Raw genomic sequence first — 26,412 nt, forward strand, 5'->3', positions numbered from 1 at the left:
GTAATCAAAAACCCTTTTTGTGCATTTTACTGTTTAAATTAAGTTTGTTTTTCTTATTAAATTAAATGTACCTGTACCTTATTACAGATACTGCTGAATACACATACTTTACAGAGATGCTGTATGCGAAACCAATGTGAGTTAGGAAAATTGCACAGTATTTTTCTATTTTAGTATACCTCAAGAATGGAATTATGATCAGTGGAAATGGCCATGACATGTGAGCTTTAAAAAACTGTAAAGACTAGGGCCCCCAAACAGCATCTTGCATAGGGCCCCCAAAAAGCTAGAAACGGCCCTGCCTGTCAGTCTATCACTGTTAACTTCTTTGTTTTTTCTTTAGTAAAGGTGAAATGTTATGCTAAAAAGGAACACATCTTATATTTTATAGGAGAAATCGGAATCAAAAATACAAGAGCAAACATTGTTTTTATTTAATCATGAGTATAGAAAACAAAACAAGCGGATTTCTGATCAGGCGTCTTCTCGGTCGCTCTGTTGTGGGGTCCTCGCTGCTCTTCCTGCTCCACGTATTGAGAAGGAGATCCTCCCTGACAGATAATGACATTTGTTTCTGTTTACCCGGTTTATCTCCACGGTGTCTCTGCTTCATGTCCTCCAGTTAAACCCCGGCTTTAGCTGAGACGCTTTGGACATTTGGACCTCTCTTCAAACGGTTTGATTTCAGCCTCTTTCCCTTTAATAACCAGCTAGCCTGTTAGCATTAGCATGGTTCCAGTTAATCCTGCAACTGTTTACTTTGTGACAACATATAACCCAACAGCTGATGATTCCTTTATTAACTCATATGTGTGTTAGTTATTGCACCTGATAAAATACTATGTTGTTCTAATAACCAACCTTTTAGCTTTAGCTCGTTTGAGTTCGCATGCTAGCTCTGCAGAAATGATGATGCACGGGATCTATGTTTCCCATGTCAATATTATCCCTAAGAATAATTTTTTTTTTTTTTTTAATGAGTAATGTCTTTTTTCTGGAGGTGAAATGTCCAATGTACGTTTCACTCGATCAATATGTTGATTTCGCCGACTTAGATCTTATATATCTGATGATGTACTTGAAATCAATGCATTCAGATTTGTGTGCAAGGGTTTAGTGAGTATGTGCATCAGCAGCTAAAATCCTCTCAAACAATAATAATGTGCATTAGGGGCAATACTTAGGCCATATCACCTTTGCAATTATTTAACTGTGCAATACTGATACCACTTGGATATGACTGTATTCAATTGAACACTTTGTGCAATGATTTTTTTTTTAGATATTTAGAAATTCTAATACACCACATTATATATTATTATATGCACATTTTTACATATTTATTGTTTAGATTTTAGTGAAATGTGCACACTTTCATTTTAAGTTCTTATGTGTATATATATTTATTTTATTCAAAAGTCGAGCATTTTTTGCGTAATCCTATTCCCCATGGGACAAAGTATTCTGATTCTGATATCCTTATAGTTTTGGACTCAGTCAGCAGAAAAGGCTGATGTCATCCCAGTGTTTCCCACAGAATTAGATAACCCCCCCCCCCCCCCCCGGCAAGAAAAGCCAAAGGCCCCTTAACCTATTCGGGTGGTCCATGCATCCACCCCCCCCCCCCTCAAATAAGATAATACATGCGAGTTCATGGCTGCTGTAGCCAACGATTTTGTTGCTCTGTGTTGTGTTGTTAATGAGTGAAACACACCAGAGTTGAGGATCCGTGGGATTCATTCTCCCAAAAATATAATTTACAATTTACAATTCAGGCATTTCGCAGACGCCTCATTCCAAAGCGACTTACAATGACCAATTACAGGGACATTCTCCCTGGAGTAACCGAGAGCTAAGTGCCTTACTCAAGGGCACACTAGTACTGGTGTTCCAGGCAGGATTTGAACTCGCAACCTTCCGATCATCAGCCCACCTCAATAGCCATTAGACTACAAAAAAATAAAATAATATATTTTTTTTATTTATGAGATCCATTTGTGGCGGACAATATTTAATTGTAAAAATCAATGTATGGGAAACACTGCATCCTCTAATTGAGCTCTTGTGTTTCTTCCGTTAGGAAACAAAATGTCTTGGTTTACCGATTTTGCCGGGAAAGCTGAGGACTTCCTGAACAAAGTGGACCAGGGAGCTGCCACTGCTCTGACCATAAACCAGGAGAAAGCGTCCTCCTTTTCCTCCTACGAAGAAGAATCACCCGTCAAACCTGAATTCAACCCTGCAGGTTTCAAGAGCCATGCACCTGCAGCTCATCATGCATATCCATCCACTGAGGATTCACACAGCTTCGTCTCCGCTGCAGCTGCAAACATTAAGAGATCCGGATCAACGCTGCTCGGTGCTGCGAACACATCCAGTGTCCTCTCTGGTTCTGGAAGCAGCGCCTCCCCCTCCGCGTCCGCCTCCACCTCCGCGTCCGCCTCCACCAAGACCTCCTCTGGGTTTGTGAGGCGCAAAAAGAGCGAGCAGGACGTGGACGACGACATGCTGTTTGACTTCCTGAACAGCTCCGACCCTCCGGAGAGCGGCAGGAGGGATTCAAGAAGAGAACTTGTGAAGGCGGTGGTTCCTGTTACAGAGCCCCAGAGCTCCACGCCTCCTCCTCCTCCCTCCTCCACCCCTTTCTCCCTCCCCTCGGCCCCGTCTACACCCCCCTCCACCAGGGGCGTATCCCGGGCGTCCAGCATGAGCTCACTGTCCGCTCACAGCATCAAGACATCAGACGAAGGCTCTGCTAAAGAATTAAGCCAAGGTACGATCACAGGGCCCGAGGTATTAAAGTGTAGGGCTGCTCAATTAATCGTATTTTAAACGCAATTACGATTATGGCTTGCAACGATTACGAAAACAACGTAATCAAAATAAAACGTTAATTTTTTTATTATTACAATTTCTTTTAATAATTTTTTTTTTTGGTTTTTCAGTTGAGTTATACTTAAAGTTCAGGGTAATCAACTGTTAAAAACATAATGTTAAAAAAAAATTCTCCAATAAATGGATGTTTTCAAAGTCAATGAATAATCGCATTTAATAATCGCAATTACAATTATTGACCCAAATAATCGAGATTATGATTTTTGCCATAATCGAGCAGCCCTAGTTCCTTATAGATAAAAGAGTAGAAAACAATTTACAAATTCAAACATCTTTAGCAGAGCAGGATCGGTCACACGGTTTCATGGCCTCAATTTACATAAAGAAAAAACAAACCCAAAAAACAAACAATGATATAGAATTGTACTCTGGTTATAGGGGAATACAACTCTTTGGAAAATACACACCTAGTTGATGATCTGTTTATTCGGCTGCGATTTATTTGTAATCATTAGTAGCCTTCTCTCTTAATTATTGTCTATCTGTAACAATCCAAAGAGTCTTCACAATCAGAAAGCCTGTATTCGTCCAGGGCGTTACAGCAGCAACGGTTAAGTGCAGAGTAAAGTAGAAAGAGTAGAATAGAATGGGAGGGATGAAACCCTCTTTAATGGTCTCACATGCAGAGCACACAGCACACACAGTAGCTGCATCTCACTTCGGTTAAATGGATTCCTTGAGTCCCTCACTTGCGTGGTTTCCCTGCGTCTAGTCCCTCCCACCAGGGAAGCATGGAGAGACGCAAGGAAACCACGAGAAGCAGGGAAATTAGTTTTAAGAGTAATGGGACGTCGTTTCCTCCGGAGCGTCACGTGAAGCGACGTCCGTTTGTGATGACGCCGCACAGCTGATCGTCTGACAGCAGCCAGATCAGTGCATGCACTGCATCGTCCAATCAGTGAGCGATACACAGTAAGGGGGCGGGACGAGTGTCTGAGGATTTCACCGGAGGACGGTCTGGTAGTTCCTCGATTATCGCTCCTCCGTTATCACTCCTCGATCCTCCGGCAAAAATAAGACCACTGGGACGGTACTAGGGCTGCTCGTTTATGGCAAAAATCATAATCTCGATTATTTGGGTCAATAATTGTAATTATGATTATTAAATGCGATTATTCATTGATTTTGAAAACATCCATTTATTGGAGAATTTTTTTTTTAACAGTATGTTTTTAACAGTTGATTACCCTGAACTTAAAGTATAATTCAACTGAAAAAAAAAAAGTATTTAAAAAAAAAAAAAAAAAAAAAAGTAATAATACAAAAATAATCGTTTTATTTCGATTACGTTGTTTTCGTAATCGTTGCAAGCCATAATCGTAATCGCGATTAAAATACGATTAATCGGGCAGCCCTAGACGGTACTCAAGATAGCACAGATAAATCAGCTTCCGGTGATACCGAGCCCGAGGAGCGAGGAAATGAAAAATAAGAGATGTGACCCAGTGACATTTGTTCTCTGCTTTTAACCCATCCTAGTACCAGGAGACTAGACTCATGGTACTAGGATGGGTTCAAAGCAGAGAACAACTATTGTACATATAAAATAAAAGTTGAAAGAAACAAGTGCACCGAGATCAAAAGTAAGAAGAAAGCTTTTTTTTAAAGTGGGCGTACAAAAGTATTGAAGGAGCCGTTAACAAAGTGTAAATGAATTGTAAGGAATAAATAAAGTTTAAATAGCAGAATATGAGAATGTGAATCAGAAACTGGCTGGTGCCTACATAAACACAGCTAAAGAGATACAAATTAAGAAAATCAACCCAAAAAATACCTATGACATGTTAGCAGTTGTATTGCACAAACTTACAGGTAATAATATCTGAATAATTCCTGTGTTTGTTCTGTCTTCGCCCCGCCCTTCAACCACAGACACACCTGAGAGCTCAGACTCCGGCTTGGCTGTCCCTCAGGAGTCCATCAGACAGGATCCTCCTCTTCCTCCTCTTCCTCTTCCTCCTGCTGCTGCTGCTGCCCCCCCCACAGAGGAGCCTCAGAGCCACATCCTTTCCAGCCTGCGTCTGGAGAACCAGCTGCTGCGGAGCGAGGTTTCCTCCCTCAACCAGGAGATGGTTTCAGTCATCCAGAGGGCCAAAGACCTGCAGGACGGTGAGAGACGAGAGCAAACAGGAACCAGAACCAGAATCTGAGCAGGTTCACACATACAAGGAATTTGCTTTTGTGTATATTGTGCATACATAAGCACAATAAGAGGAAATACATTGTGAAAATAAGAAAATAAATAGATAACTTTTTTTTTTTTAAGAATTCTGAGAAAAAAGGTTAACATTCTGAGAAGTAAAAAAAAAAAAAAAGAAGAAATAAACTGAGAAAAAAAGTCAAATCCTTAGAAAAAGTAAAAATTAAGATTAAAGTGAAAGTTCTGAAAAAAAAATTGGAATTCTTAGGAAAAGTGAAAATTCCTAAAAAAAATAAAATTCTGAAAAAAGTCAAATTCTTAGGAAAAGTCAACATTCGTAAAAAAAAAATCGGAATTCTGGAGAAAAAATAAATCAATATTCTCAGGAAAACAAGTCAAAATTCTTAAACAATTCTTAAAAAAGGTGAATGTTCTGAAAAAAGGAACAATTCGGAAAAAAATCAATTTACTGAGATATCAGGAAATATTCTGACCCATAAAGGTTTACTCTATTTGCTCCTCTCACACAGAGTTGAACCACGCTCGTCTCCGTGCCGACCGGAGGAACTCGGAGCAGTCTCAGAGCGACAGGATGTCACGAGATCTCCGGTCGAAGGTTGATGACCTCACAGAATCGCTTTCTGCTAAAGACGCTCAGCTGGCCGTCCTGAAGGTCCGCCTCGACGAAGCCGATCAGATGCTGAAGTCCCGCAGCGCCGCTCTGGAGGAGGCGCAGAAGGAGCGCTCGAGGTTTGTCTCCACCTTTTCCTTCATAGTAAAGGTCACCTATAATGCAAAATCCACTTCTTCATGTCTCTTCTACATCAACATGTGTCCCCTCTTCTTCATGTCTCTTCTACATCAACACGTGTCCCCTCTTCTTCATGTCTCTTCTACATCAACATGTGTCCCCTCTTCTTCATGTCTCTTCTACATCAACATGTGTCCCCTCTTCTCCATGTCTCTTCTACATCAACATGTGTCCCCTCTTCTTCATGTCTCTTCTACATCAACATGTGTCCCCTCTTCTTCATGTCTCTTCTACATCAACATGTGTCCCCTCTTCTTCATGTCTCTTCTACATCAACATGTGTCCCCTCTTCTTCATGTCTCTTCTACATCAACATGTGTCCCCTCTTCTCCATGTCTCTTCTACATCAACATGTGTCCCCTCTTCTTCATGTCTCTTCTACATCAACATGTGTCCCCTCTTCTCCATGTCTCTTCTACATCAACATGTGTCCCCTCTTTTTCATGTCTCTTCTACATCAACATGTGTCCCCTCTTCTTCATGTCTCTTCTACATCAACATGTGTCCCCTCTTCTCCATGTCTCTTCTACATCAACATGTGTCCCCTCTTCTCCATGTCTCTTCTACATCAACATGTGTCCCCTCTTTTTCATGTCTCTTCTACATCACCATGTATCCCCTCTTCTTCATGTCTCTTCTACATCAACATGTGTCCCCTCTTCTTCATGTCTCTTCTACATCAACATGTGTCCCCTCTTCTTCATGTCTCTTCTACATCAACATGTGTCCCCTCTTCTTCATGTCTCTTCTACATCAACACGTGTCCCCTCTTCTTCATGTCTCTTCTACATCAACATGTGTCCCCTCTTCTTCATGTCTCTTCTACATCAACATGTGTCCCCTCTTCTTCATGTCTCTTCTACATCAACATGTGTCCCCTCTTCTTCATGTCTCTTCTACATCAACATGTGTCCCCTCTTCTTCATGTCTCTTCTACATCAACATGTGTCCCCTCTGTGGAAAGAGACTCTGAAAGTTTCAGGAAAAAAGATTCTCTCTCTTTTTGATCCATTTCTATAAAAACCTGTCTGAAAATGAGCTGATCAGATTCTGGCCACTTTATGATGTCATAACGATGTTTTGTCTTGTGTAACCATTAGCCAATCAGCAACCAAGGTAACCCCCCCCCCCCCCCCCTTATCACCTGAATCTCCTCTAGAGCACCATTGTGTTCTTTTTAACCAAATCTCTCTCAGAGGGGCGTGGGGAGGGGCTCCTTATTTTCATCTAAAGTAACAGACAGAGAATCAGCACTTTGGAAACAGGGCTGAAACAGAGGGGATTATGGGTAATGCTGCAATGATCTGTTTGGTGTTTGGAGCCAATCACTTCAGAGACATGTTCTGTATATATCTGAGACCAGTAATATATTGATGAAAGACAGAATAACAGGGGACCTTTAACGGCTTCAGATGTTACATCTCCTCCTCTGTTCCTCAGGATCGTGCTGGACCACTCGGAGGGCAGCAGCGTGCAGTCTCAGGCTCTGGAGACGATCCAGGAGAGGCTGCGCGACGCGGAGCTGTCCGCCCGGAGGGAGCAGGACAGCTACAGACAGATGCAGGTGCACAGGATGCCTCTCATATTTATATCACATAACATATCTGTGTGACATGTATTCACGTTTACTTTACATACATGAACTAGGGATGAACGATTTGGAAAAAAATATCGAATTGCAATTATTTTGACTGATAATTATGAAATTATAATCGTTTTGCTTCATAGTTCTTGTTTTCTTAAAATAAATTGTATTAAAATGATTATGGTGTAATTTTCTGCGAGGACCTTAACCACAATTATTATTATCTTTAGTCTGTGGAATAGTTTGTAGGCTGGGATATCCTGAGAATGCCTCCTGGATTTTGGTTATTGCACTGGTCTTTATTTGCGATAAAAAAAACTGATTAATTTATCAGCCCTAAATTCCTAAAAATAAACTCAAAACTACATTCTTTCTTATTTCCCTAAACAACTATTCTACTTCTTAACTCTCTGTGTGTGTGTGTGTGTGTGTGTGTGTGTGTGTGTGTGTGTGTGTGTGTGTGTGTGTGTGTGTGTGTGTGTGTGTGTGTGTGTGTGTGTGTGTGTGTGTGTGTGTGTGTGTGTGTGTGTGTGTGTGTGTGTGTGTGGCAGGGTGAGTTCGCCGGCCGCCTCTCTAAAGTGGAGTCTGAGCGGCAGACGCTGGCGGAGACGGTGACGGCAGCGGAGCGGCGAGCGGCGGAGGAACGGCTGCGAGTGGAAGACATGCAGACGCAGCTGAAGAGCAACAAGGCTGCAGCCGAGGGCGCAAAGATGGAGCTCCAGGACTACAAGCACAAAGCTGCACGCATCCTACAGGTAACACTGACGGCCTTAGATCTCATTTACACATAGAGTTTTTTTTTTGTGATCACATCTTTATTGATTAATACACATTAAAGATTAAAGTTAATTTGTTTGTTCTAAAATGTTTAAAGTAAACATGTATTATTTTGAACTGTTTTGAAGTAATCCTATATAACCTTCTCACTCACACTCACTGACCTAGATACCATCACACACACATATTCTTTTCAGCACACACACATATTCTTTTCAAGGTCCTTTCTGGGCACCAATATATCTGTGTACAATGTTTGATTGTCTGGGAAAGAATAGTTTGTGTGAAATATTCCTTTGGAAAGTAAAGGAGTGAATTAAGGTGCAAGATAGTAGATTGACTCTGTCCTTGGGTAGTTCCAAAGCTCTCACGCTCTGTTCAGAAGTAAAATACATTTTTCCCAGAACTCTGATTCGCTTAGGAGTGAAATCGACTGCCTCCAAATCTGTCTATGTATACTGATGTTTATCCATCCACGGGGCTTCCTGTTTCTGACTGGCTGGTCCCGATACCTGTGTCGCACGGCAGTAGAACTGGAAGTCCGGAGTACTCTGTAACTTGTATGGGTTTTCTTTACCATTAAAATCAATCAGATTATTGTTATATCTTTTATGCCGGTGTTTTGAACTCCTTCTTCTTATTAATGTGACCAGGCTCATCTAACGGACGGCGCGGAGCAGAGGTGGCCTTTAAGCCACCACCACTGTTTTATGTTTGCTCCAACAACATGTACAACCAAAAGCACATTTTTCTTTAAAAAATAAATAAAATTACTAGAAGTAGATAAGAAAAAGAAAAATTTGACAGCAATTACTTACAAAAAATACGAAATGCAGAATACATATGTAAGCTAAAAATAATAACAATAATACAGACAAGCAGAAATAAAATAAAAAAAATAAAAAAAACAACACACACACACACACACACACACACACACACACACACACACACACACCCTCGTGCAATATTTTTTTCTCAATTTATTTACAATTGGCAAACAGTACCAGCTACCTCTTTTATTTTATATGGTCCCTTTAAAGAAATATATATATACTGCTCTTTTTTACGATGTTGCACTCATCTGCTGTTTGTTTGTTTACTTATTGTGTTTTTTATGATCAATAACGTGTGCATACCGTGTTATTTTTAAAAAATATTAAAGTCTCTTCTCTTCACTATACTTCTGCTGTTGTAATAATATACATGTTCCCGTTGCGGGACACATGAGGGGAAATTCTGATTTCTGAATGTATTTATTTCATATCCAGATTTAAAGCTTTTTCCAGGATTGCATGTTTTTATCCTTTTGAGATTCTATTTGTTTTGTTGTTGTTGACAAGCTTGCTCTGTTGTTGTGTTGGAACGTAATTGTTTTAGTTCCAGACAATAATACAGTACAATATATCTTTCAGTCACATTCTCATTTTCAGTTTTTCAAGCTGTATCAATACAATCCTTAATATGTTTCAAGTATTAGACAACCAGTGACAGAGTACCACTCCAGGGCTCAAAACAATAACGATGTAATAAAGATGGCCAAAAATAATAATGATGGAGAGAGAATGCAAGTGACGTACCAGAGTGTTGTTGCTGATGTTTTGAATGCCCCTGCAGTCCAAAGAGAAGCTGATCAGCAGCCTGAAGGAGGGCTCCGGCCTGGACTCGCTGGACGGCGGCGGGGGGGCGGCGGCTCTGGAGCTGGAGGACCTGAAGCACGAGAGGGAGATGCAGAAAGAGGAAATCCAGAAGCTTCAGGGGCAGCTGCACACGCTGCGGATAGAGATCCAGGTGAGACGCTTTGAAGGCACTTCCTGTTCGTAGGGTTCTCTCAATAACAGAAGAAAGACTTTAGAGGTGAACAGTGCTGACATCAGAGGTTTGCGTTAGACTTTCTCACTGCCCGTTAAGCCCCTGTCACACTGTCCCGAAATTGACACCCGATGGACACACGAATATGGAATTGTGAATTTCGCACGAAGATGGCCCCGAACCACACACGAAGGCAACATTTACATTACATTGAAGAAATACAACTGCAACGAAAGTAACTAAAACAATTATGTTAAAGTATTGTGATACTGTACTGATATTTTCAGACTTTGTTCTTTACTTTATCCATCTTTATATGTAGAAGATATTAAGTTTTCTCCGTCATGTTTCCATAGCAACAACAATTTCCTCGCCTTCAAAATAATATTTTATAAACTTTTTAGTTTCACAGAACACAAATTGGGTTATTTACATAATATGTTTACATAATTTTGTTGTGCAATAAAACAACCAGATGGAAACACGATAAAGGAAATGTTCAAATTCGGCTCTGATCGTAGCAACATCGGGACATTCGTGAAGGCATCTTAAGCCATCTTTGGCATGCCAAAGACTTTGCCGTTGCTGCCGGAGCCTGATAAATTCCACCGGCGGTCATACGATGGCTTAAGATGCCCTCACGAATGCCTTACGAAGGGAAAAATGGACACACGAAGTCAACACGAAAATGAACCTTCACAAGGTCCTTCGGCAATGCTTTGTGATGCCAAAGATTTTGCCACCGCTCACGAAGTTGCTGCCGGAGCCTGAGAAACTCCACCGGCGGTCGTACGATGGCTTAAGATGCCCTCACGAATGGCCCGATGTTGTTACGATCAGAGCCGAATTTGAACATTTCCTTAATCGTGTGTCCATCGGGTATCAATTTCGGGACAGTGTGACAGGGGCTTTAGCTTTGACCGACAGGATCGTAACATTTCCGTCAAAATCCATTATAACCCGTCGGCCTGTACACAACTCTGCCGGGGGACGGGACACACACACTCGCTCGTGAACTGTTAGCGCCGTGTTATGCATGCAAAGCTCAGGAAATTGTGTTTATCAAGGATGGTAGAGTGGTGGTATGAATGTGGCTTTCTGTCAAACACCTGGATAGCTCTCTTGTACAGCTGTTCTATTGGTGCCAGGTTTGTGGCTCAAGCAAACGACCAGTTCGTAAAACAGTATTCAATGTGGGATAGAATCACTCAGTGGAGGTATGACTTTGCAGCATTGACAGTTAAGAAGGATACGTTTCTGTCCAGCTTTGGTTGGAGTTTATTGTTTGAATCCGGCTGCAAATGATAACCTCTTTAGTTGAGATGTTGTTGAGTGAGACATGTTTCCTTTGACCTCAGGATCTGGAGAGCCAGGCGGTGACGGAGGCAGACGCGTGGCGGGAGCAGCAGCTGCAGCTGGAGGAGTCGCAGAGCTTTCAGAGCAGAGCCAAGAGGGAGGCGGAGGCCGAGGCCGAGCGATACAAACAGGTGAGAACTACAGAAAGAGAACATTACAAACCGTCTCAGATATACAGAACCAGTCAAAAGTCTGGACACACCTTCTCACTCAAAGGTTTTTATTTATTTTTTATTATTTTCTACATTGTAGATTAATACTGAACATATCCCAACTATGAAAGAACACATATGGAATTATCTAATTAACAAAAAAGTGTTCAACAAACTAGAATATGATTTTTATTTTAGATTCTTCAAAGTAATAATAATAATAATAAATTATATCTCTATCCGCTTTTCTTGAACCCAAAGATGCTTTACATTTGGGAGGGAGGGTAGACAAACAAAACAAAACAGAAAAGCAGTCAGGAGGAAGTTGGTTGAGAGGGGGTGGGGGGCAAAGCAGCCCCCTCTTGCCTTGGTGACAGCTTTGCACAGTCTTGGCTTCTCTCAGCTTCATGATGTCGTCACCTGGAAATGGTTTTCATTGAACACGTGTACAATCAGTCAATCGAGTCCATTTGTGAGAATACTTCCCTTCTGAATGTGTTTGAGACCATCAGTTGTGTTGTGCAGAGCTAGGTTGACTGGTACTGTATATTTCATGAAACTCCTGATCAAGCTGATTTATTTACGTGTGATGTGTTTGTGTATCTAAAGGAGCTGCAGTACCTGGAGGAAGAGCAGCATCGAGCCAAAGCCACGCTGCAGAGCAGGATCAAAGACAGAGAGGATGAGATCCAAAAACTCAGGAACCAGGTCAGTCGCTTCATAAAAATTATGATTATACAGTGGATGTAAAAGCAGTCCATCTTCTTTGGCCAACATATGGCAGCGTGGAACATTGGGATGCAATCAATGTATTAATCAGTCAGACTATTGTTATAGAGACTTTCATACAGGTTGGAGCAGTTCAAAGAGTTTCACTGAAGACTGACAAGCTGGAGATAAGACAGACACGTTCAAAAAATAGAAAAGACAGTTAAAGACCAATACACAGGAAAGTAAAACCGCACTATACAACTTAAATACCACTCTTAATCAGCGACATTAGTGAATTGATATTTCAGTTTTAATGTAAACACTTCCAGCAGCTCTCAAATCCTTAAGCAGACTATTCCAGTGCCTCAAAACATGAACTGAAAAACCAGGGTGATGTCTTTATATGGTCCGTCAGTCAAAAGCAAAAATATTTACTTAAAGGGGACCTATCATGCAAAATGCACTTGTCTACGTCTTTTCTACATGAACATGTGTCCCCGGTGTTCCAGGGAACTCACCAAGTGTCAGAAAACACAACCCTCTCTATTTTCCTCCATACCCAAATCTCTTAAAAAGGGGCTGCAACGGATCTGATACAGACTGATCCAGATTTGAACACTTCTATGACGTCACAGAAGTGGCGCTACGGCTATTGGGCCAACTCCACCAATCAGGAGGAGACAGCCACGGACATTGCCGTTGGAAAGCGCTGGAGACGCTGTAGTACATATGCCAGGCCTGTAGATGGTGCTGTTCTCACAGAATCAGCCCATGATGCAAAGACAGTGTTACATTGAGCGAAATGATGAATGGCTAAAATGCATGATCTGTTTGGTATTTTGAAAAATAAAAAGTATAAATATGCCTTATATAGGTATGGTCCTACACTATGTTATTCAAATATAGCATGATAGGTCCACTTTAAATATGATTTAAGAAATTGAGAAAATCAAGAAATATCCATAATTGAGAGCCTGACAGTTTTTTAATGACAAATGACTTTCATTGCTTATCAAAATAGTTGTTGATCCACTAATCACCTAACCTCAATGAGGCCTGCGAGCTAGTTCAGGCAGTCAACTCGAGCACCAATGATACATTAACACGTGACGCACCTCGTCCCCCTTACAACCAACCAAACACATCTCCTTAACTTGCCGCTCTATTTAAGCTGCCAGGTCTGCCTGCCTCTGCCTCGCTATACTGCTGCTGCTCTGTCACATTGCTGATGCGTTCACGTGCTGCCTGCCCCCCCACCACCACCCCAGCTTCCACCTGTAGGCTCGGGGGATAGTTATCTAATCATCACTCAATGTTCTTTGTAAATCTGTCGAGTGATGAGGCCCGAGCCTAGACGCCAAACCCAACTATATGCTGCTTCTAATAAACATATTAAGAACACGTGAGTTGCCTGAAATAACTAATAATACCTTTATTAGTCCCACAGAGGGGGACTTTACATGTAACAGCAGAAAAGAGCCAAAGACAGCTTCATGTTACCTAAGAAGCATGCATAACAAAAAGTACTAAAGATTAAAAAAAAAAATTATAATAAAAGAGTTACACATTTTACAAAAATACACACCCTGTAGCAGTTCTGAGGATTTAGCAGCCAGGTATATATTGCACAGTTTTTAACGGCATATATATACACACACACACACACACACACACACACACACACACACACACACACACACACACACACACACACACACACACACACACACACACACACACACACACACACACACACACACACACACACACACACACACACACACACACACACACACACACACACACACACACACACACACACACACACACACAAACACACAAAATCCAGCATCAGTCACTTTTACGTTGCTATGGAAATGTTTGTATCATCTTTTTTTATATATATCCTGCTTACTTTAAGTAAACGTTTATTTTGTGTTCTTTTGTAATCATTGAGTGTTCTTACATTTTAATGTGTGAGTTTTTTTAAACTTCGGGACTGTGGGAAACAGTATTTCGATCTTTCTGTGTGTACAAACATATTTTGAGATAAAGTTGACTTTGACTAGTTGGTATTTAACAACAAGAGGCGTTAACACCATGTTGCTGATGGCCTGCAGCTAACCAACAAGGCTCTGAGCAGCAGCAGCCAGACGGAGCTGGAGAACCGTCTGCACCAGCTGACGGAGACGCTCATCCAGAAGCAGACCATGCTGGAGGCTCTGGGGACGGAGAAGAGCGCTCTGGTGTTTCAGATGGAGCGGCTGGAGACGCAGCTGAAGAGCCGGGAGGGGGGGCACAGCGGGGGGGCCTCCATCAACATGAGCAACCTCGAGGGGCCAGGTAGGATATTGGTTCGATGTGAAAGTGTTACATATATTCTTTTTGATAATCTTAGGGTGAATAAGTGCCTTTATTTCCAGGGCTGCACCATTTCAAAGGGGGATGAACAGGCTTTCCAACGGTATAAGATTTAATGCCAAGAAGCATTGTTACAACAAAGAAGTCATCAACAACACATTACATGTCACTTGTTAGATGGTTTTATCCAAAGTGACTAACATACTCAATACTGTGGACAATCCCCACAGGAGCAATTTGGGGTGAAGTGTCTCAGGGACACAACGACATGCTGACTGCAGTGGGGTTTGAACCTGTGACCCCCTGATCCGAACACCAACGCACAACCCACTGCACCACACACCTCCACACATTTCTTTAGTTTTTGTGCTTAGTTTATATAAAAATAATCTGGATTTATTTATATAAATGTCTAAACTGGGAGCAATGAATCAGAAAGATTTAATCAATAATTATAATTTCATTTCCTCACCCTGTGCCTGTCTTTATATATTTGTATATATTTTATGGACAATTGTTGTAACACTAAACATTAATTATATAATTAGAATAAAATCCAGGTACCATTTTTGTTGGAAAAGAAAGTGTTACATATATCCTTTCGATAATTGTGCCTTTTATTTTCGATGTATGGGGAGAAGGAGATGATGACATGGCGACATAATTCCGCTTTCAAGTGTTTCATATTTAAAATGCAAAATACTTTACATTTTCAATACTTGTATACCTCAATCAATCAATCAATCAATCAATCAATCAACAACTTTATTAATCTCGCAAGGGGAAATTGGTTATGAGCAGCAGTTTATGTCATGTACACAGGCAGGAACATACAAGAAGAAAAACACGGATACACCCGGGAGCACAGATGTGGATAATTCCAATTTACACTATAAATAGTTTATAGCATCACAATAATAAATAAATAATCAAGTTAAAAGCCTTTCACTTTACCTGTATTTGATATCCTTTAAAAATTTATAGAATATTTGAGGAATAAATCAACAATTTATTGATTTATTTCTGCAGAAATAAAGGAAAATGTTGGAATCTATGGGAGTTTTATGAATATATCTATAAATAATCTGGATTTATTATCAGATTTATATTGTATTTATAATTTAATTTCCCCACACTGTGCCCTTTTTTATATATTTTATGAACGAGTCCTGTGACATTAAACTGTAATAATATAAGAACAGTAAAAGAAAGAAAAGAAAATTACGCAATTCAGTGTTGAAGTCTTTTACTTTCCTGAACAACAACATCTGATTCACCCTGTTGGTACAGCTTCCTCTTTGTTTGTTTGTTTTTCTTTATTTCTTACAAATTCTTGCATTTATTTCTCTTTTAGGATTCACTTTTCATTTCCCTATTACCTTAAACCAGCCGTGTCAAACTCAATTTCATCACGGGCCACATCAGCATTATGGTTTCACTCAAAGGGCCGGTTGTAACTTCAAGACTATATAAAAATAAATATTTAATATATATAAAATAATGTATTATATTACATTATTGACTCTGCATTGGATTATTATCGGATAGGGTGATAACTTCATAATTAACTACGCCTGAAAGCAGAAGTCTAGGGCAAATAATTGGAAGTTTCTTCAGTGAGAAAGTCACAAAGATTTTTATTTATTTTTTAAAAAGCCAGATTCTGGAAAAAAAGTGAAAATGGAAAAACAAAATTGAAATTTTGAGCAAAATTCATATTTGAGATGCATTGTGGGACATGTAGTTTATGGGCAACGTGCTTCTGTAAATCGGCATGTATAATTAAACTCATTATATTCTTTCAGAGTTCTTGTGGGGCCGCAGAAAATGAAGTCGCGGGCCGGATTTGGCCCCCGGGCCTTGAGTTTGACACCCCTGCCTTAAACTATGTTTAATTATTCATCATGTTTTGTTGTTACGTTGCCGGTAACTTTCTTCCCATGTGTTGTATCTCAGCAGCTCGTCAGAGAAACGCCCCGGTTCTCTTCAGTGATCAGGAGAGTCCCGGAGTTTACGGAAAAGTACGGAAAGCAGCGAGCTCCATCGACCGGTTCAGGTAACTCTTCACTCTAATTATATTTAATTACATAGTTAAAATGTGAGTTATGATCCCCAGATATTAATGAACACATGTTGTTGTTCCAGCATCAGACTGGGTATCTTCTTGAGGCGTTACCCTATGGCCAGAGTTTTCGTTATCCTCTACATAGTGAGTATGACATGCTATATTTTGGGCTATACCAGTAAACGCAAACCAGGACTGTGATCACGTATAACTTCACATTTAGAACAATTTACTTTGTCTTGTGTATTATATATTTCTACTTAAGTATTGTGACATGTGATGATTATTTTCCTGTCTATGGCATTTTTGCTAACTCAAGCATTTTTACATCATGTAATTTATACTGATGTTCATTAGTGCCCTGTCCCTATTAATGAATCAAATAAAGTGTATTTAATTAAATAAAATATTTATTTAATCCGATGAATAACTTTAGTCAAATTAATCTGGTTCAGGTTTCTTTTTATTTAAAAAAATGTCCTATATTTGTTATTTTTTACGATGCCTTGTTGACAAGCTGCTATAACGAACACATTTCCCAGTTTTGGATCACTTATCTTATCTCAATGTTTTAAAACTAAATGCATTTGGTACAGCCCACACCATTTTTCCATCGTTATGAACCCTTTGACAGCATTTCCCTTCTTCTTCCAGGCGCTGCTGCACCTCTGGGTGATGGTGGTGCTCCTGACGTACACTCCAGAGATGCACCCCAGCCACCCTGATGGAAGATAAAAGGATTTTAAGAGTTGGTTATTCTCCCTTCGCTGTGAGGATGGTATAAGCTGCTGGATTTTGGGCTCTGGGTCCTGCCTCTCCCTGTTTTGCACAGAAATGCTATGAATTAAAAGACATTTCCTCCGATTTATTCTTTATTTTTTACAAGTGAAGATCGATAGCTGACATTGAGTTTTAAAATAATTCATTACAGAAGGATTATGTGTTATGTGGATGGTCTTCTGAAAGGATATTAAATCAAAAAAGTGATTTCCCATCTGTTTTTCTGCTCATCTGCTTTCAGACCTCTGGCCTCTTGAGAGATTGTATTTAACACTATGTAAAAAAAACTTTTAATAAACAAGTTAGAAGAAACGACTCAGACTGGCACTTTTTTACAACATCACTTAATAAAGGTCACCTATCATGCTATTTGTAGGCAATAGAATAGGTCTCAGATATATACAAATATATAAAAAACATGTCTATGAAGTGTTTTGCTCAAAATACAGTATGGAGCTCAAAGGCTTTCTCTCTTGCTGGTTATACCATAAGGTGAGTTCCTTTTTATTTCCTGCTTCTTCACACACATGCTCTCCAGTACAGGTTAGCTCTGAGTGTTAGCGATGCTAATGTAAACACCGACCATATTACGTTCAAAACAGTCGGGCATTGTTTCTGATAGCAACGTTTCTGATAGGGCCGTGGGTGTAAAGCCCGCCTAAATTTCAGATATTACATCATATCGGACGCAAATCTGGATCAGCTCCGTTGTAGCCCCGTTTTTAGAGATTTGGGTACGGAGGAAAAGAAAGAGGGTTTTATTTTTTACACCTTTGTATGTTTCTGTATTGGAATAATGCCTATAAATTCCCCCCTGTTAATTTGTATTCCATTTACTGTAACAGTCGTTTTTTGTAATTGGATGTTGGATGTTTTATACATCTGGGAAATTCATTTGTTTTCTTGCTGAAAATATAAGGGAGTCTTAGAGAGAATATATGTCTTAAACCCAAATTATAAATGCTATGAAACTCTGGGAAACTTTCAGGACTCCAGCTTTAAATATATATGTAAAGTTAATAATGAAACTAAATCCAGCCAAATAAAAAGGATAATTCAAGACGAGTGTATCATATTGCATGGAGGAAATATACAATATGTGTTCTGCAAAATAAGCAAGTGTTGTCTTTTGGGATAAAACACTATTTAGACGAATATACAATTTGTAATCTTAAATAAATATGTATATTTGTAATTATCCACTGCGACTGTAGTGCACAGCGTTTTTGAATGTGTATGTATATTTATTTAATTGACTATTTATCCCTTTTAAATATCTTTGACTTGGTCAACGTGTGTTGTTTTTGAATACACGTTAGCTTTACGTGACTTATTGAACGCACCTTGTTATTTGTTGGTCAATCCAGCAGGAGGCGCCAACCGCCTTAAAAACCGAAGAAGAAGAAGTATTTGTTGGTCCTCCAGAATCCCACAATGCACTTCGGCCGTGTCCTGTGTCCACGTCAAACCTGACAGCAGCAGCCGATCGGATAAATATGGCTGCAGTTGAGGTGGCACTTTCTGCCCCTTGCATTGTTGTCAGACCTTCTAAAACCTTCTGAAAACACCGCTAACACTCAGCGTAGACGATGGTACTAAACGTAAATCTGTAAAGTAACATATTAGCTGTTTAAATGGCATAACGTCGCTTAGATTAGCTTAGCTTAGCTTAGCAAATTCCTCCAGATCAGCTGTTGCTAAAGGATCTTCTGTCAGCCTGAAAAGCGACTTCGTTTTAAGATTAAAGTGGATTTTGAAGTTAGTAACAACCTGATGTGGAGTTTATATTTCAGCTTAATGACTATATTGGCTGCATCACCTCTGGAGTTTGAGCTAAGCTAGCCCCCTCCCCTGCTAGTCCTCCTCGGCCCGGCTTTGTTTTGGTTTGTTTTGTATCCGTCAACATGTCATCGTGGCTCGGGGGAATCGGCTCCGGCCTCGGGCAGTCTCTGGGAAATGTCGGAGGAAGCCTGTCCTCGTTCACCGGGCAGATATCCAACTTCACTAAAGACATGCTGCTGGAGGGGGTGGAAGAAGTAGGAGGTGAGTGAGTGTGTGTTATCTCATATGGTGGCCACATCATCAGACTCTCAGCTGGAGCAGAGCAAGAGAGCAGCTCCTGTTATTGTTTATTTAAAGATCCTAGTATGAAGCTCATGGGTGTGCCTCTTGTCTTCCAATAAAAAAAACATACATTACATTTCAGCCGTTGTCATCCAAGGGGACATACAGTGCAATGAACCACAAGGAAACACATACAAGTGCTACCTACAAGAAGGAAAAGACACTAAACAACCAGGCGACAGATGCACAAATGAGAGAAATTAAGGATGTACCCACAAACCTTTAAACACAAAGAGAAAGACACTTTATTCTCTATTATTCTCCTGTGCAGCACCTCGTTTCACCCTGTGTCTGAAACCAGATCCCAGTCTGTTTATAATCAGATCTGGGTCATATAAAGTACAATACGTTCCTCAATTATTGACTTATTACAATGATGTGGACAGTTAAGTGATATGCTATCCAAAGACTTATTGACTGAGTACTGAGGTAAGCAACCGACTTCATGAAGGGTCATAGGTTAGCGTACACACTGCTGCTTTGTTTGTCTGATGTGTTTAAGTATTCTTGCTCACACATTTCCCCTTAAGAAGCTGTTGAATCTAAATGAAGTCAGACATCTTTCAGGACAAGAACATTTGTTTGAATTTTGCATCCAAAATGTTTCATCTGCAGTGAAATAGAAAAATGAATGTCTGTTCAACTGTGAATCATCTCAGCATTGTATAAATGTGCACACATATTAGAATGTCAGCAAGCTATGCCCTAAAGGTGCTTTTTAAAAGATGCACACAAAATGTTTCCCGATGTGCTAAACTAAGCATCTGCAGCTCACTGTAGCATCGGAAAGTTATGTGTTTCTTCAAGGCTAAAGAGCACATTCGTGTTGAGAAGGGTGCTATATAAATAAAGTTTTACTTACTTACTTGAATGTAACCCACATTGTCTGGTTGAACTTAATATATCAGACATTTATTCCCTTAATAAGTCTTTATTTGAATAGATGATGGCGCCAGAGTGAAGATTACGGCACCATTTATAGAGCTTAGAGTTTAAGGGGTTTTCTGGGAGTCAATAGATATCTGAAAAGATTATTTAACAAATATATAAGACGACAGACAGACAAACATTTGGTAATCAATACATTTGTAGTGTCATTTTCAATGCAAACTAGGGCGGCACGATTTAGGGAAATAATCCAATTGCGATTTTTCTGACAGATATTGCGATTCGATTGCAATATATTTGTTTTTAAGCGACCCAACTGAAGTTTATTGTAAAATGCGGCCATATCTCCGGCTAGGAAGGTCGAATCAACGTGCTCCCGTCTCTAGCACCCCCGCAGCACGAGCTACGAGTGAAATATCTAAACTTACATGAAACTTACGTTGGGTTGCTTTAAAGTCAAGCTTCAGTTTAAGATTCACCCTGTGATAGAAACATGTGATGGAGCATTACTAACCTGACTCAGACGGTTCACCAAACCATCTAGGAGAGCTCCATTGGAAGCCTTTTGGAAAGGGCAGGCACTTTCAAAGATACTTGGCAGGTGATTGGATCAATCTGTCTATCACCTTCTATCATGGGCCACTTCTGATTGGTTAACAATGGCTGGTACATGTGGAGCACAGCACTTCTGATTGGTGTGGATGGCTGACACACAAGAAGAACAACATTTACAATTTATTTTTAAAAGAATCGCAGGCTTTGCGAGTTGATATTCAAATCGTTCAGCCCAAATGCAAACATGTCAGAAAATGCTGTTTTCAGCGTCTTAAATATGGAGGTTTATTGTTTGCCTTTTAAAGGTTTGCAAACAAAACAAGAAATTAAAGATAAGATATACTTTATTGATCCCAAATTGGGAAATGTTTTGGTTGCAACAGCATGCAAAACAAACATTGCACAAATAAAAAAAGAGTAGAAAACTAACAATTATACAATATAGACATCTCAAAATACAAAATTAAAATAGTGAAAATATAAAAGTTGACCGTGAAGGTACACATTCTATCGGACAACTAAAACACTATTGATGGGCTAAATTACACAATATGAAAGTGGGATATTATTTACATTTAGTGTGCATATTAAATTAAATATGAATGTAAAATGTACGGTAAGAAGTTATAAGTCCTATAATTAAACACATCACTTCAGATTTTAGAGCCAGGATTGACATTTGACACTTTTCCCCTCATATTTGATAGTTAAGAAAATAATTGGCAGATTAATCAGTAATAAAAAATACCTTTTGAGATGCAGCTTTATGTAAAATACCACTAAAAACATTCTCAGTCGATGCGATGAACCTCTCATTCACCATCAGTGGAGCAGCTAACATCCTGATGCTAACACAGATCACAGGGTTCATGATTAAATCCACTACTTATATGAAGAAATCACTCAAAACGACTCTTTTAACACTACATTTCCTTTAGGTTTTTCAAAAGAGAGCACCAGGAGTTCTCTTTGTACTTTGTATTTACATATATCCTTATCCTGAGGGCACCTCAAACAAAGATATTTTTTAAGTAAAGAAGGTCCTCCTACTCTTATTTTAATAGTACTGTAAGTCATTAGCTTCTAGTTTCCACCAGGTCTAGGTCTTAGTCTGGTCTCGTGAGTTTAACCAAGGTAACACTTATGGGGTTTTGAAAGTCCTCCTTTAAGCCCATTATGCCCTAAAGTTCCATCACTGAGAAGCAAACACACAACGAGTGATGAAACGCTGACGCATAGAGGACTTTGACCCACATCTCCAACTCACAGCGCTCACAAAAATCAAAAGTATGAATTCTTATCACTTCTGAGTACACAGCGTTCTGCATGCCAGGCCTTAAATACTTAGTTAGTAAAAAAAATTTTTAAGAAAGGGGGCATGAACTAAAACTTGATCTGCCTGTTGGTTTAGTTTGTGTAGGAATGACAGCTTTGAAGTTCACATAACTCTGATAACGGAAATATGTGTGTGTGTGTGTCATGTAAAGCAGATCTGTGTGTGACTAACATACAGTGTTAGTCACTGTGTGTGTGTGTGTGTGTGTGTGTGTGTGTGTGTGTGTGTGTCATGCTTCCTGTGTTTACTGTGAATTAATGTATATTATATTGTGATTTACTCAATGTTTTTTCCTCATGTAACTGCAGATGCTTCCACAGAGCTGCAGATGTCCAATTCCAAGTTGGCCGACAGCGAGGCTGCGTTCACCTCTCAGAAATCTGAGGTGAGATTATTCATTTCTATTCAGAGTCTAAACCTGAAACTATACGCCTTTTCTGACCATATACGGAAAAAACACAGCTGTAATTAATAACATGAGTTGCTCAATTGATCCATCCCAGTTATCCAGCCACTTTCACTGGTATCATCGCTGCATTCATGTGACGTTGGAATAATCAGAGAAGTTAGTTTCTCCACTGGAAAATTCACATAAATGGCCCCTGAAGTCAGAGCTAGGAATGCTCGGTGTGGAACATCTATAATTACCTCCTTCTCTTGGCCACTAGATAACCAGTCATTTCACATTTTTGTATTTTAAAGGGGCTTTATATTCTGCTCACTTTCAGGTTCATATTTGTATGTAGTGTCTCTACTTTAAAGAGTCCTCTCCTGCTGATGTTCAGGTGTATATCAGTATGTAGTGTCTCTACTTTAAAGAGTCCTCTCCTGCTGATGTTCAGGTGTATATCAGTATGTAGTGTCTCTACTTTAAAGAGTCCCCTCCTGCTGATGTTCAGGTGTATATCAGTATGTATTGTCTCTACTTTAAAGAGTCCTCTCCTGCTGATGTTCAGGTGTATATCAGTATGTAGTGTCTCTACTTTAAAGAGTCCTCTCCTGCTGATGTTCAGGTGTATATCAGTATGTAGTGTCTCTACTTTAAAGAGTCCTCTCCTGCTGATGTTCAGGTGTATATCAGTATGTAGTGTCTCTACTTTAAAGAGTCCTCTCCTGCTGATGTTCAGGTGTATATCAGTATGTAGTGTCTCTACTTTAAAGAGTCCTCTCCTGCTGATGTTCAGGTGTATATCAGTATGTAGTGTCTCTACTTTAAAGAGTCCTCTCCTGCTGATGTTCAGGTGTATATCATTATGTAGTGTCTCTACTTTAAAGAGTCCTCTCCTGCTGATGTTCAGGTGTATATCAGTATGTAGTGTCTCTACTTTAAAGAGTCCTCTCCTGCTGATGTTCAGGTGTATATCAGTATGTAGTGTCTCTACTTTAAAGAGTCCTCTCCTGCTGATGTTCAGGTGTATATCAGTATGTAGTGTCTCTACTGGGACATGTCTCCATGCTTTAATGTTCAAAAATCTCTTTATTGTTCTCATACTGTCTGTGCTGCAGCACCTCTTTTCACCCTCTGTCTGAAACCAGAGCCCAGTCTGCTCTGATTGGTTAGCTGGCCGGCTCTGTTGTGATTGGTCAACCTGCTTAGAGATGTCCCGCCTCTTAGCCAGTCAATTACAATGTGTTGGAGTGCTAGCCAATTGAAGTACGAGTGTTCCATAGTGATGTCAGTATCAATTTTTAATAACATGTGTTAAAATCAGAAATATAGCCCAACACTGGCTTAGTCTGTAGGTTGGTTAACATCATTTTTTTTTTTTAAACCATTCATCCTGCTGCAGCGGCCTTTAACCCTTAATCTCTGTAAAGCTCTGACCACATTGCTTTAAACCAGGGGTGTCAAACTCAAACACACAGTGGGCCAACATTAAAAAATGGGTACTAGTCGACGGCCGGACTGGTTCAATGTTTATTGCAGAACTTATTGAAATGAACTTATTGCACATATTAAACCTGGAACTAACAAAGCTTCAATGATTGCCTATAAAAACAACATTAAACATTAAATAATCAGTTGATTCATTTCTTATGGCTCTATCTGCAGCTTCTCCAGAGTCATTTCTTATGGCTCTATCTGCAGCTTCTCCAGAGTCATTTCTTATGATTACATTTTCCCACAGGCCAACAACAGCTTCAACAAAACTATTTCCCTCAAAGAGAAACCAAACATGCCCTGTTGTCGTGAGAGAGAAAGTGCAGAAGGAAGCATCCATTAAACTCAGTGTGCTGCTCTGTGATGCTAGTTCAGATACTTGGCATCTCATCTTGGGTGCAAGGTCATCAATGTTTGGGCTCAGGCTCTGAGCTGAGGAGACCCTCAGGATGGAGTGAAGGTGTGCGTGCAATATACCGGAGGGCCAGATCTAATAGGAATTAGAAATTATCCTGCGGGCCGAAATGAAATCCACCAAGGGCCTGATTTGGCCCCCGGGCCTCGAGTTTGACACATGTGCTTTAAACGGATAAAAAAATAATGTTACATTTCTAACCGTGTTTCTGACTTCCTCCCTTTTTTTTTTGTGTTGCAGCATGAAAGATTACGAACGCTTCATGTGGAACTGGAGGAGAAACTGGAAGCTTCAGAGATCCAGATTAAAAGCCAGTCTGCGGAGTACAGATCCCTCCTGCAGCAGAAAGATGTATGTACATTTTAAATATTGATTATTGCATTTAGAGAATACTTGTTGTTCAAATATATCCTTCAAAAGAGAAATGAATCATATCCCTATGTCTAGTAATAAAGGACCCATGATGCATTGACCTTTTAAACAATTCAGTATTGTAGTTTGCTCTATAAATGTGTAATATATGTGGACGTTTAAGACTGCATAAAATAATTTAATCAAATTTAACTTTACTTTATTTAAACCTATAAAAGATGACGTGAATTTTGTTTTGTTTTGATTGTGGTCGCCATAGTGCACACACATGGCTGATTACATTTCAATTAAATTAAATACTTATAATGCTGTTAATAAATATGTTCCTATATCAACAATACTTAATATATAAGTGTAGCCTAATATTAACCTGCACAAAAGCACCTTCAAATGGAAATAATAGACGTGCAAAAAACTAAGTGCAGCATTTAAACAGACCTTATTTCAGGCTAACAACCTAAAACACATGCAAAATCCTGAGTCCAGCTCAAACTAGGACTCGTTTCCAGGTTGGAGGACTCACTCCTGCACCTCTCTATGACCCTAACCCTAAAATATGTTCTGTGTCTCCCAGGTGGAGATCAGTCACCTGAAGGCTCGGCAAAGCGGTCTCCACGAAGAGTTTCAGACTCTGCAGAAGTCGTCTCAGTCCTCCTCCGTTGGTCCCGCCATGCTTCCTGTCTCCACCACTTCCTCCTCCACCACTTCCTCCTCCTCTGCTTCCTCCTTCCTGTCGCGGCCCTCGGGGACACACTCGGGTTTCCACGGCGACGAGATGGACCTCAGTGAAGTCCTGTGGTCTCAGCAGGAAATCAACCGGCTGTCCAATGAGGTCCTGCGTCTGGAGTCCGAGGTGACTCACTGGAGGAGCATCTCTCAGGTAATCATGACATTCTCATCCGGCCCGCACGGTGACTTTGGCGTTGGCGGAGGGGTTTAGTGCGTGCGTTTTTTACAACGTCTCGTGAGTAATGTACAGTACTGGAGTCCAACAGAGAGGCAGCAGCTGCGGGACAGTAGACTGCCCTGAAGAAGAAGTTATTCTTCGTTAGCGTGAAGAGTCTGCTTTATACGCTCCGCAGCAACACCCCCCCCCCCCCCAACAGAGTCCAACAGAGAGGCAGCAGCTGCGGGACAGTAGCCTGCATACTGCGTAGCCTTCCCTGCCCCTGGGCTATATATAAAAATCGCTGGCCCGCGAAAGGGTCTATTGGATAAATGTTGGCCCTTGGACAAATGGAGTCCCTGATTTTTAATATGTAGCAGGACTGGCTCATCCAGCCACAGGAATAGTTTATTTTTTATTTTGTACAGGCTAAAGACACAAACATGGACATAACAATAACATATAGGAGAAGACATTCCCATCAAAGACAAAAACAAAAAACAGAACAA

At 40.2% G+C, this 26,412-nt stretch overlaps 2 protein-coding genes across 3 annotated transcripts; both read left to right on the top strand.

Moving 5' to 3' along the window:
• The first annotated feature begins 484 nt into the window (after positions 1-484).
• On the top strand, positions 485-17,757 carry golga5 (golgin A5). 2 transcript variants are annotated; one of them, XM_079695783.1, is made up of 13 exons: positions 485-676; positions 2,081-2,773; positions 4,768-5,004; positions 5,566-5,785; positions 7,287-7,410; positions 7,983-8,186; positions 9,826-9,999; positions 11,379-11,507; positions 12,138-12,236; positions 14,360-14,582; positions 16,557-16,656; positions 16,746-16,809; positions 17,320-17,757. In XM_079695783.1, exons 2-13 carry the CDS (start codon positions 2,089-2,091, stop codon positions 17,398-17,400), a joined length of 2,340 nt encoding a protein of 779 aa, XP_079551909.1. In that variant the 5' UTR covers positions 485-676; positions 2,081-2,088; the 3' UTR covers positions 17,401-17,757. The 2 variants fall into 2 exon arrangements, with proteins under 2 accessions (XP_079551909.1, XP_079551910.1); XM_079695784.1 differs by having other exon boundaries at positions 16,560-16,656.
• A 1,096-nt stretch (positions 17,758-18,853) lies between these two features.
• Positions 18,854-25,972, top strand: LOC307027513 (thyroid receptor-interacting protein 11-like). Its single transcript, XM_079695781.1, has 4 exons — positions 18,854-19,488; positions 22,657-22,733; positions 24,886-24,996; positions 25,592-25,972. Exons 1-4 carry the CDS (start codon positions 19,350-19,352, stop codon positions 25,955-25,957), a joined length of 693 nt encoding a protein of 230 aa, XP_079551907.1. The 5' UTR covers positions 18,854-19,349; the 3' UTR covers positions 25,958-25,972.
• Positions 25,973-26,412: the final 440 nt, after the last annotated feature.

Source organism: Notothenia rossii (genome assembly GCF_949606895.1).
Source record: "Notothenia rossii genome assembly, contig: scaffold_337, whole genome shotgun sequence".
Taxonomy (NCBI): domain Eukaryota; kingdom Metazoa; phylum Chordata; class Actinopteri; order Perciformes; family Nototheniidae; genus Notothenia; species Notothenia rossii.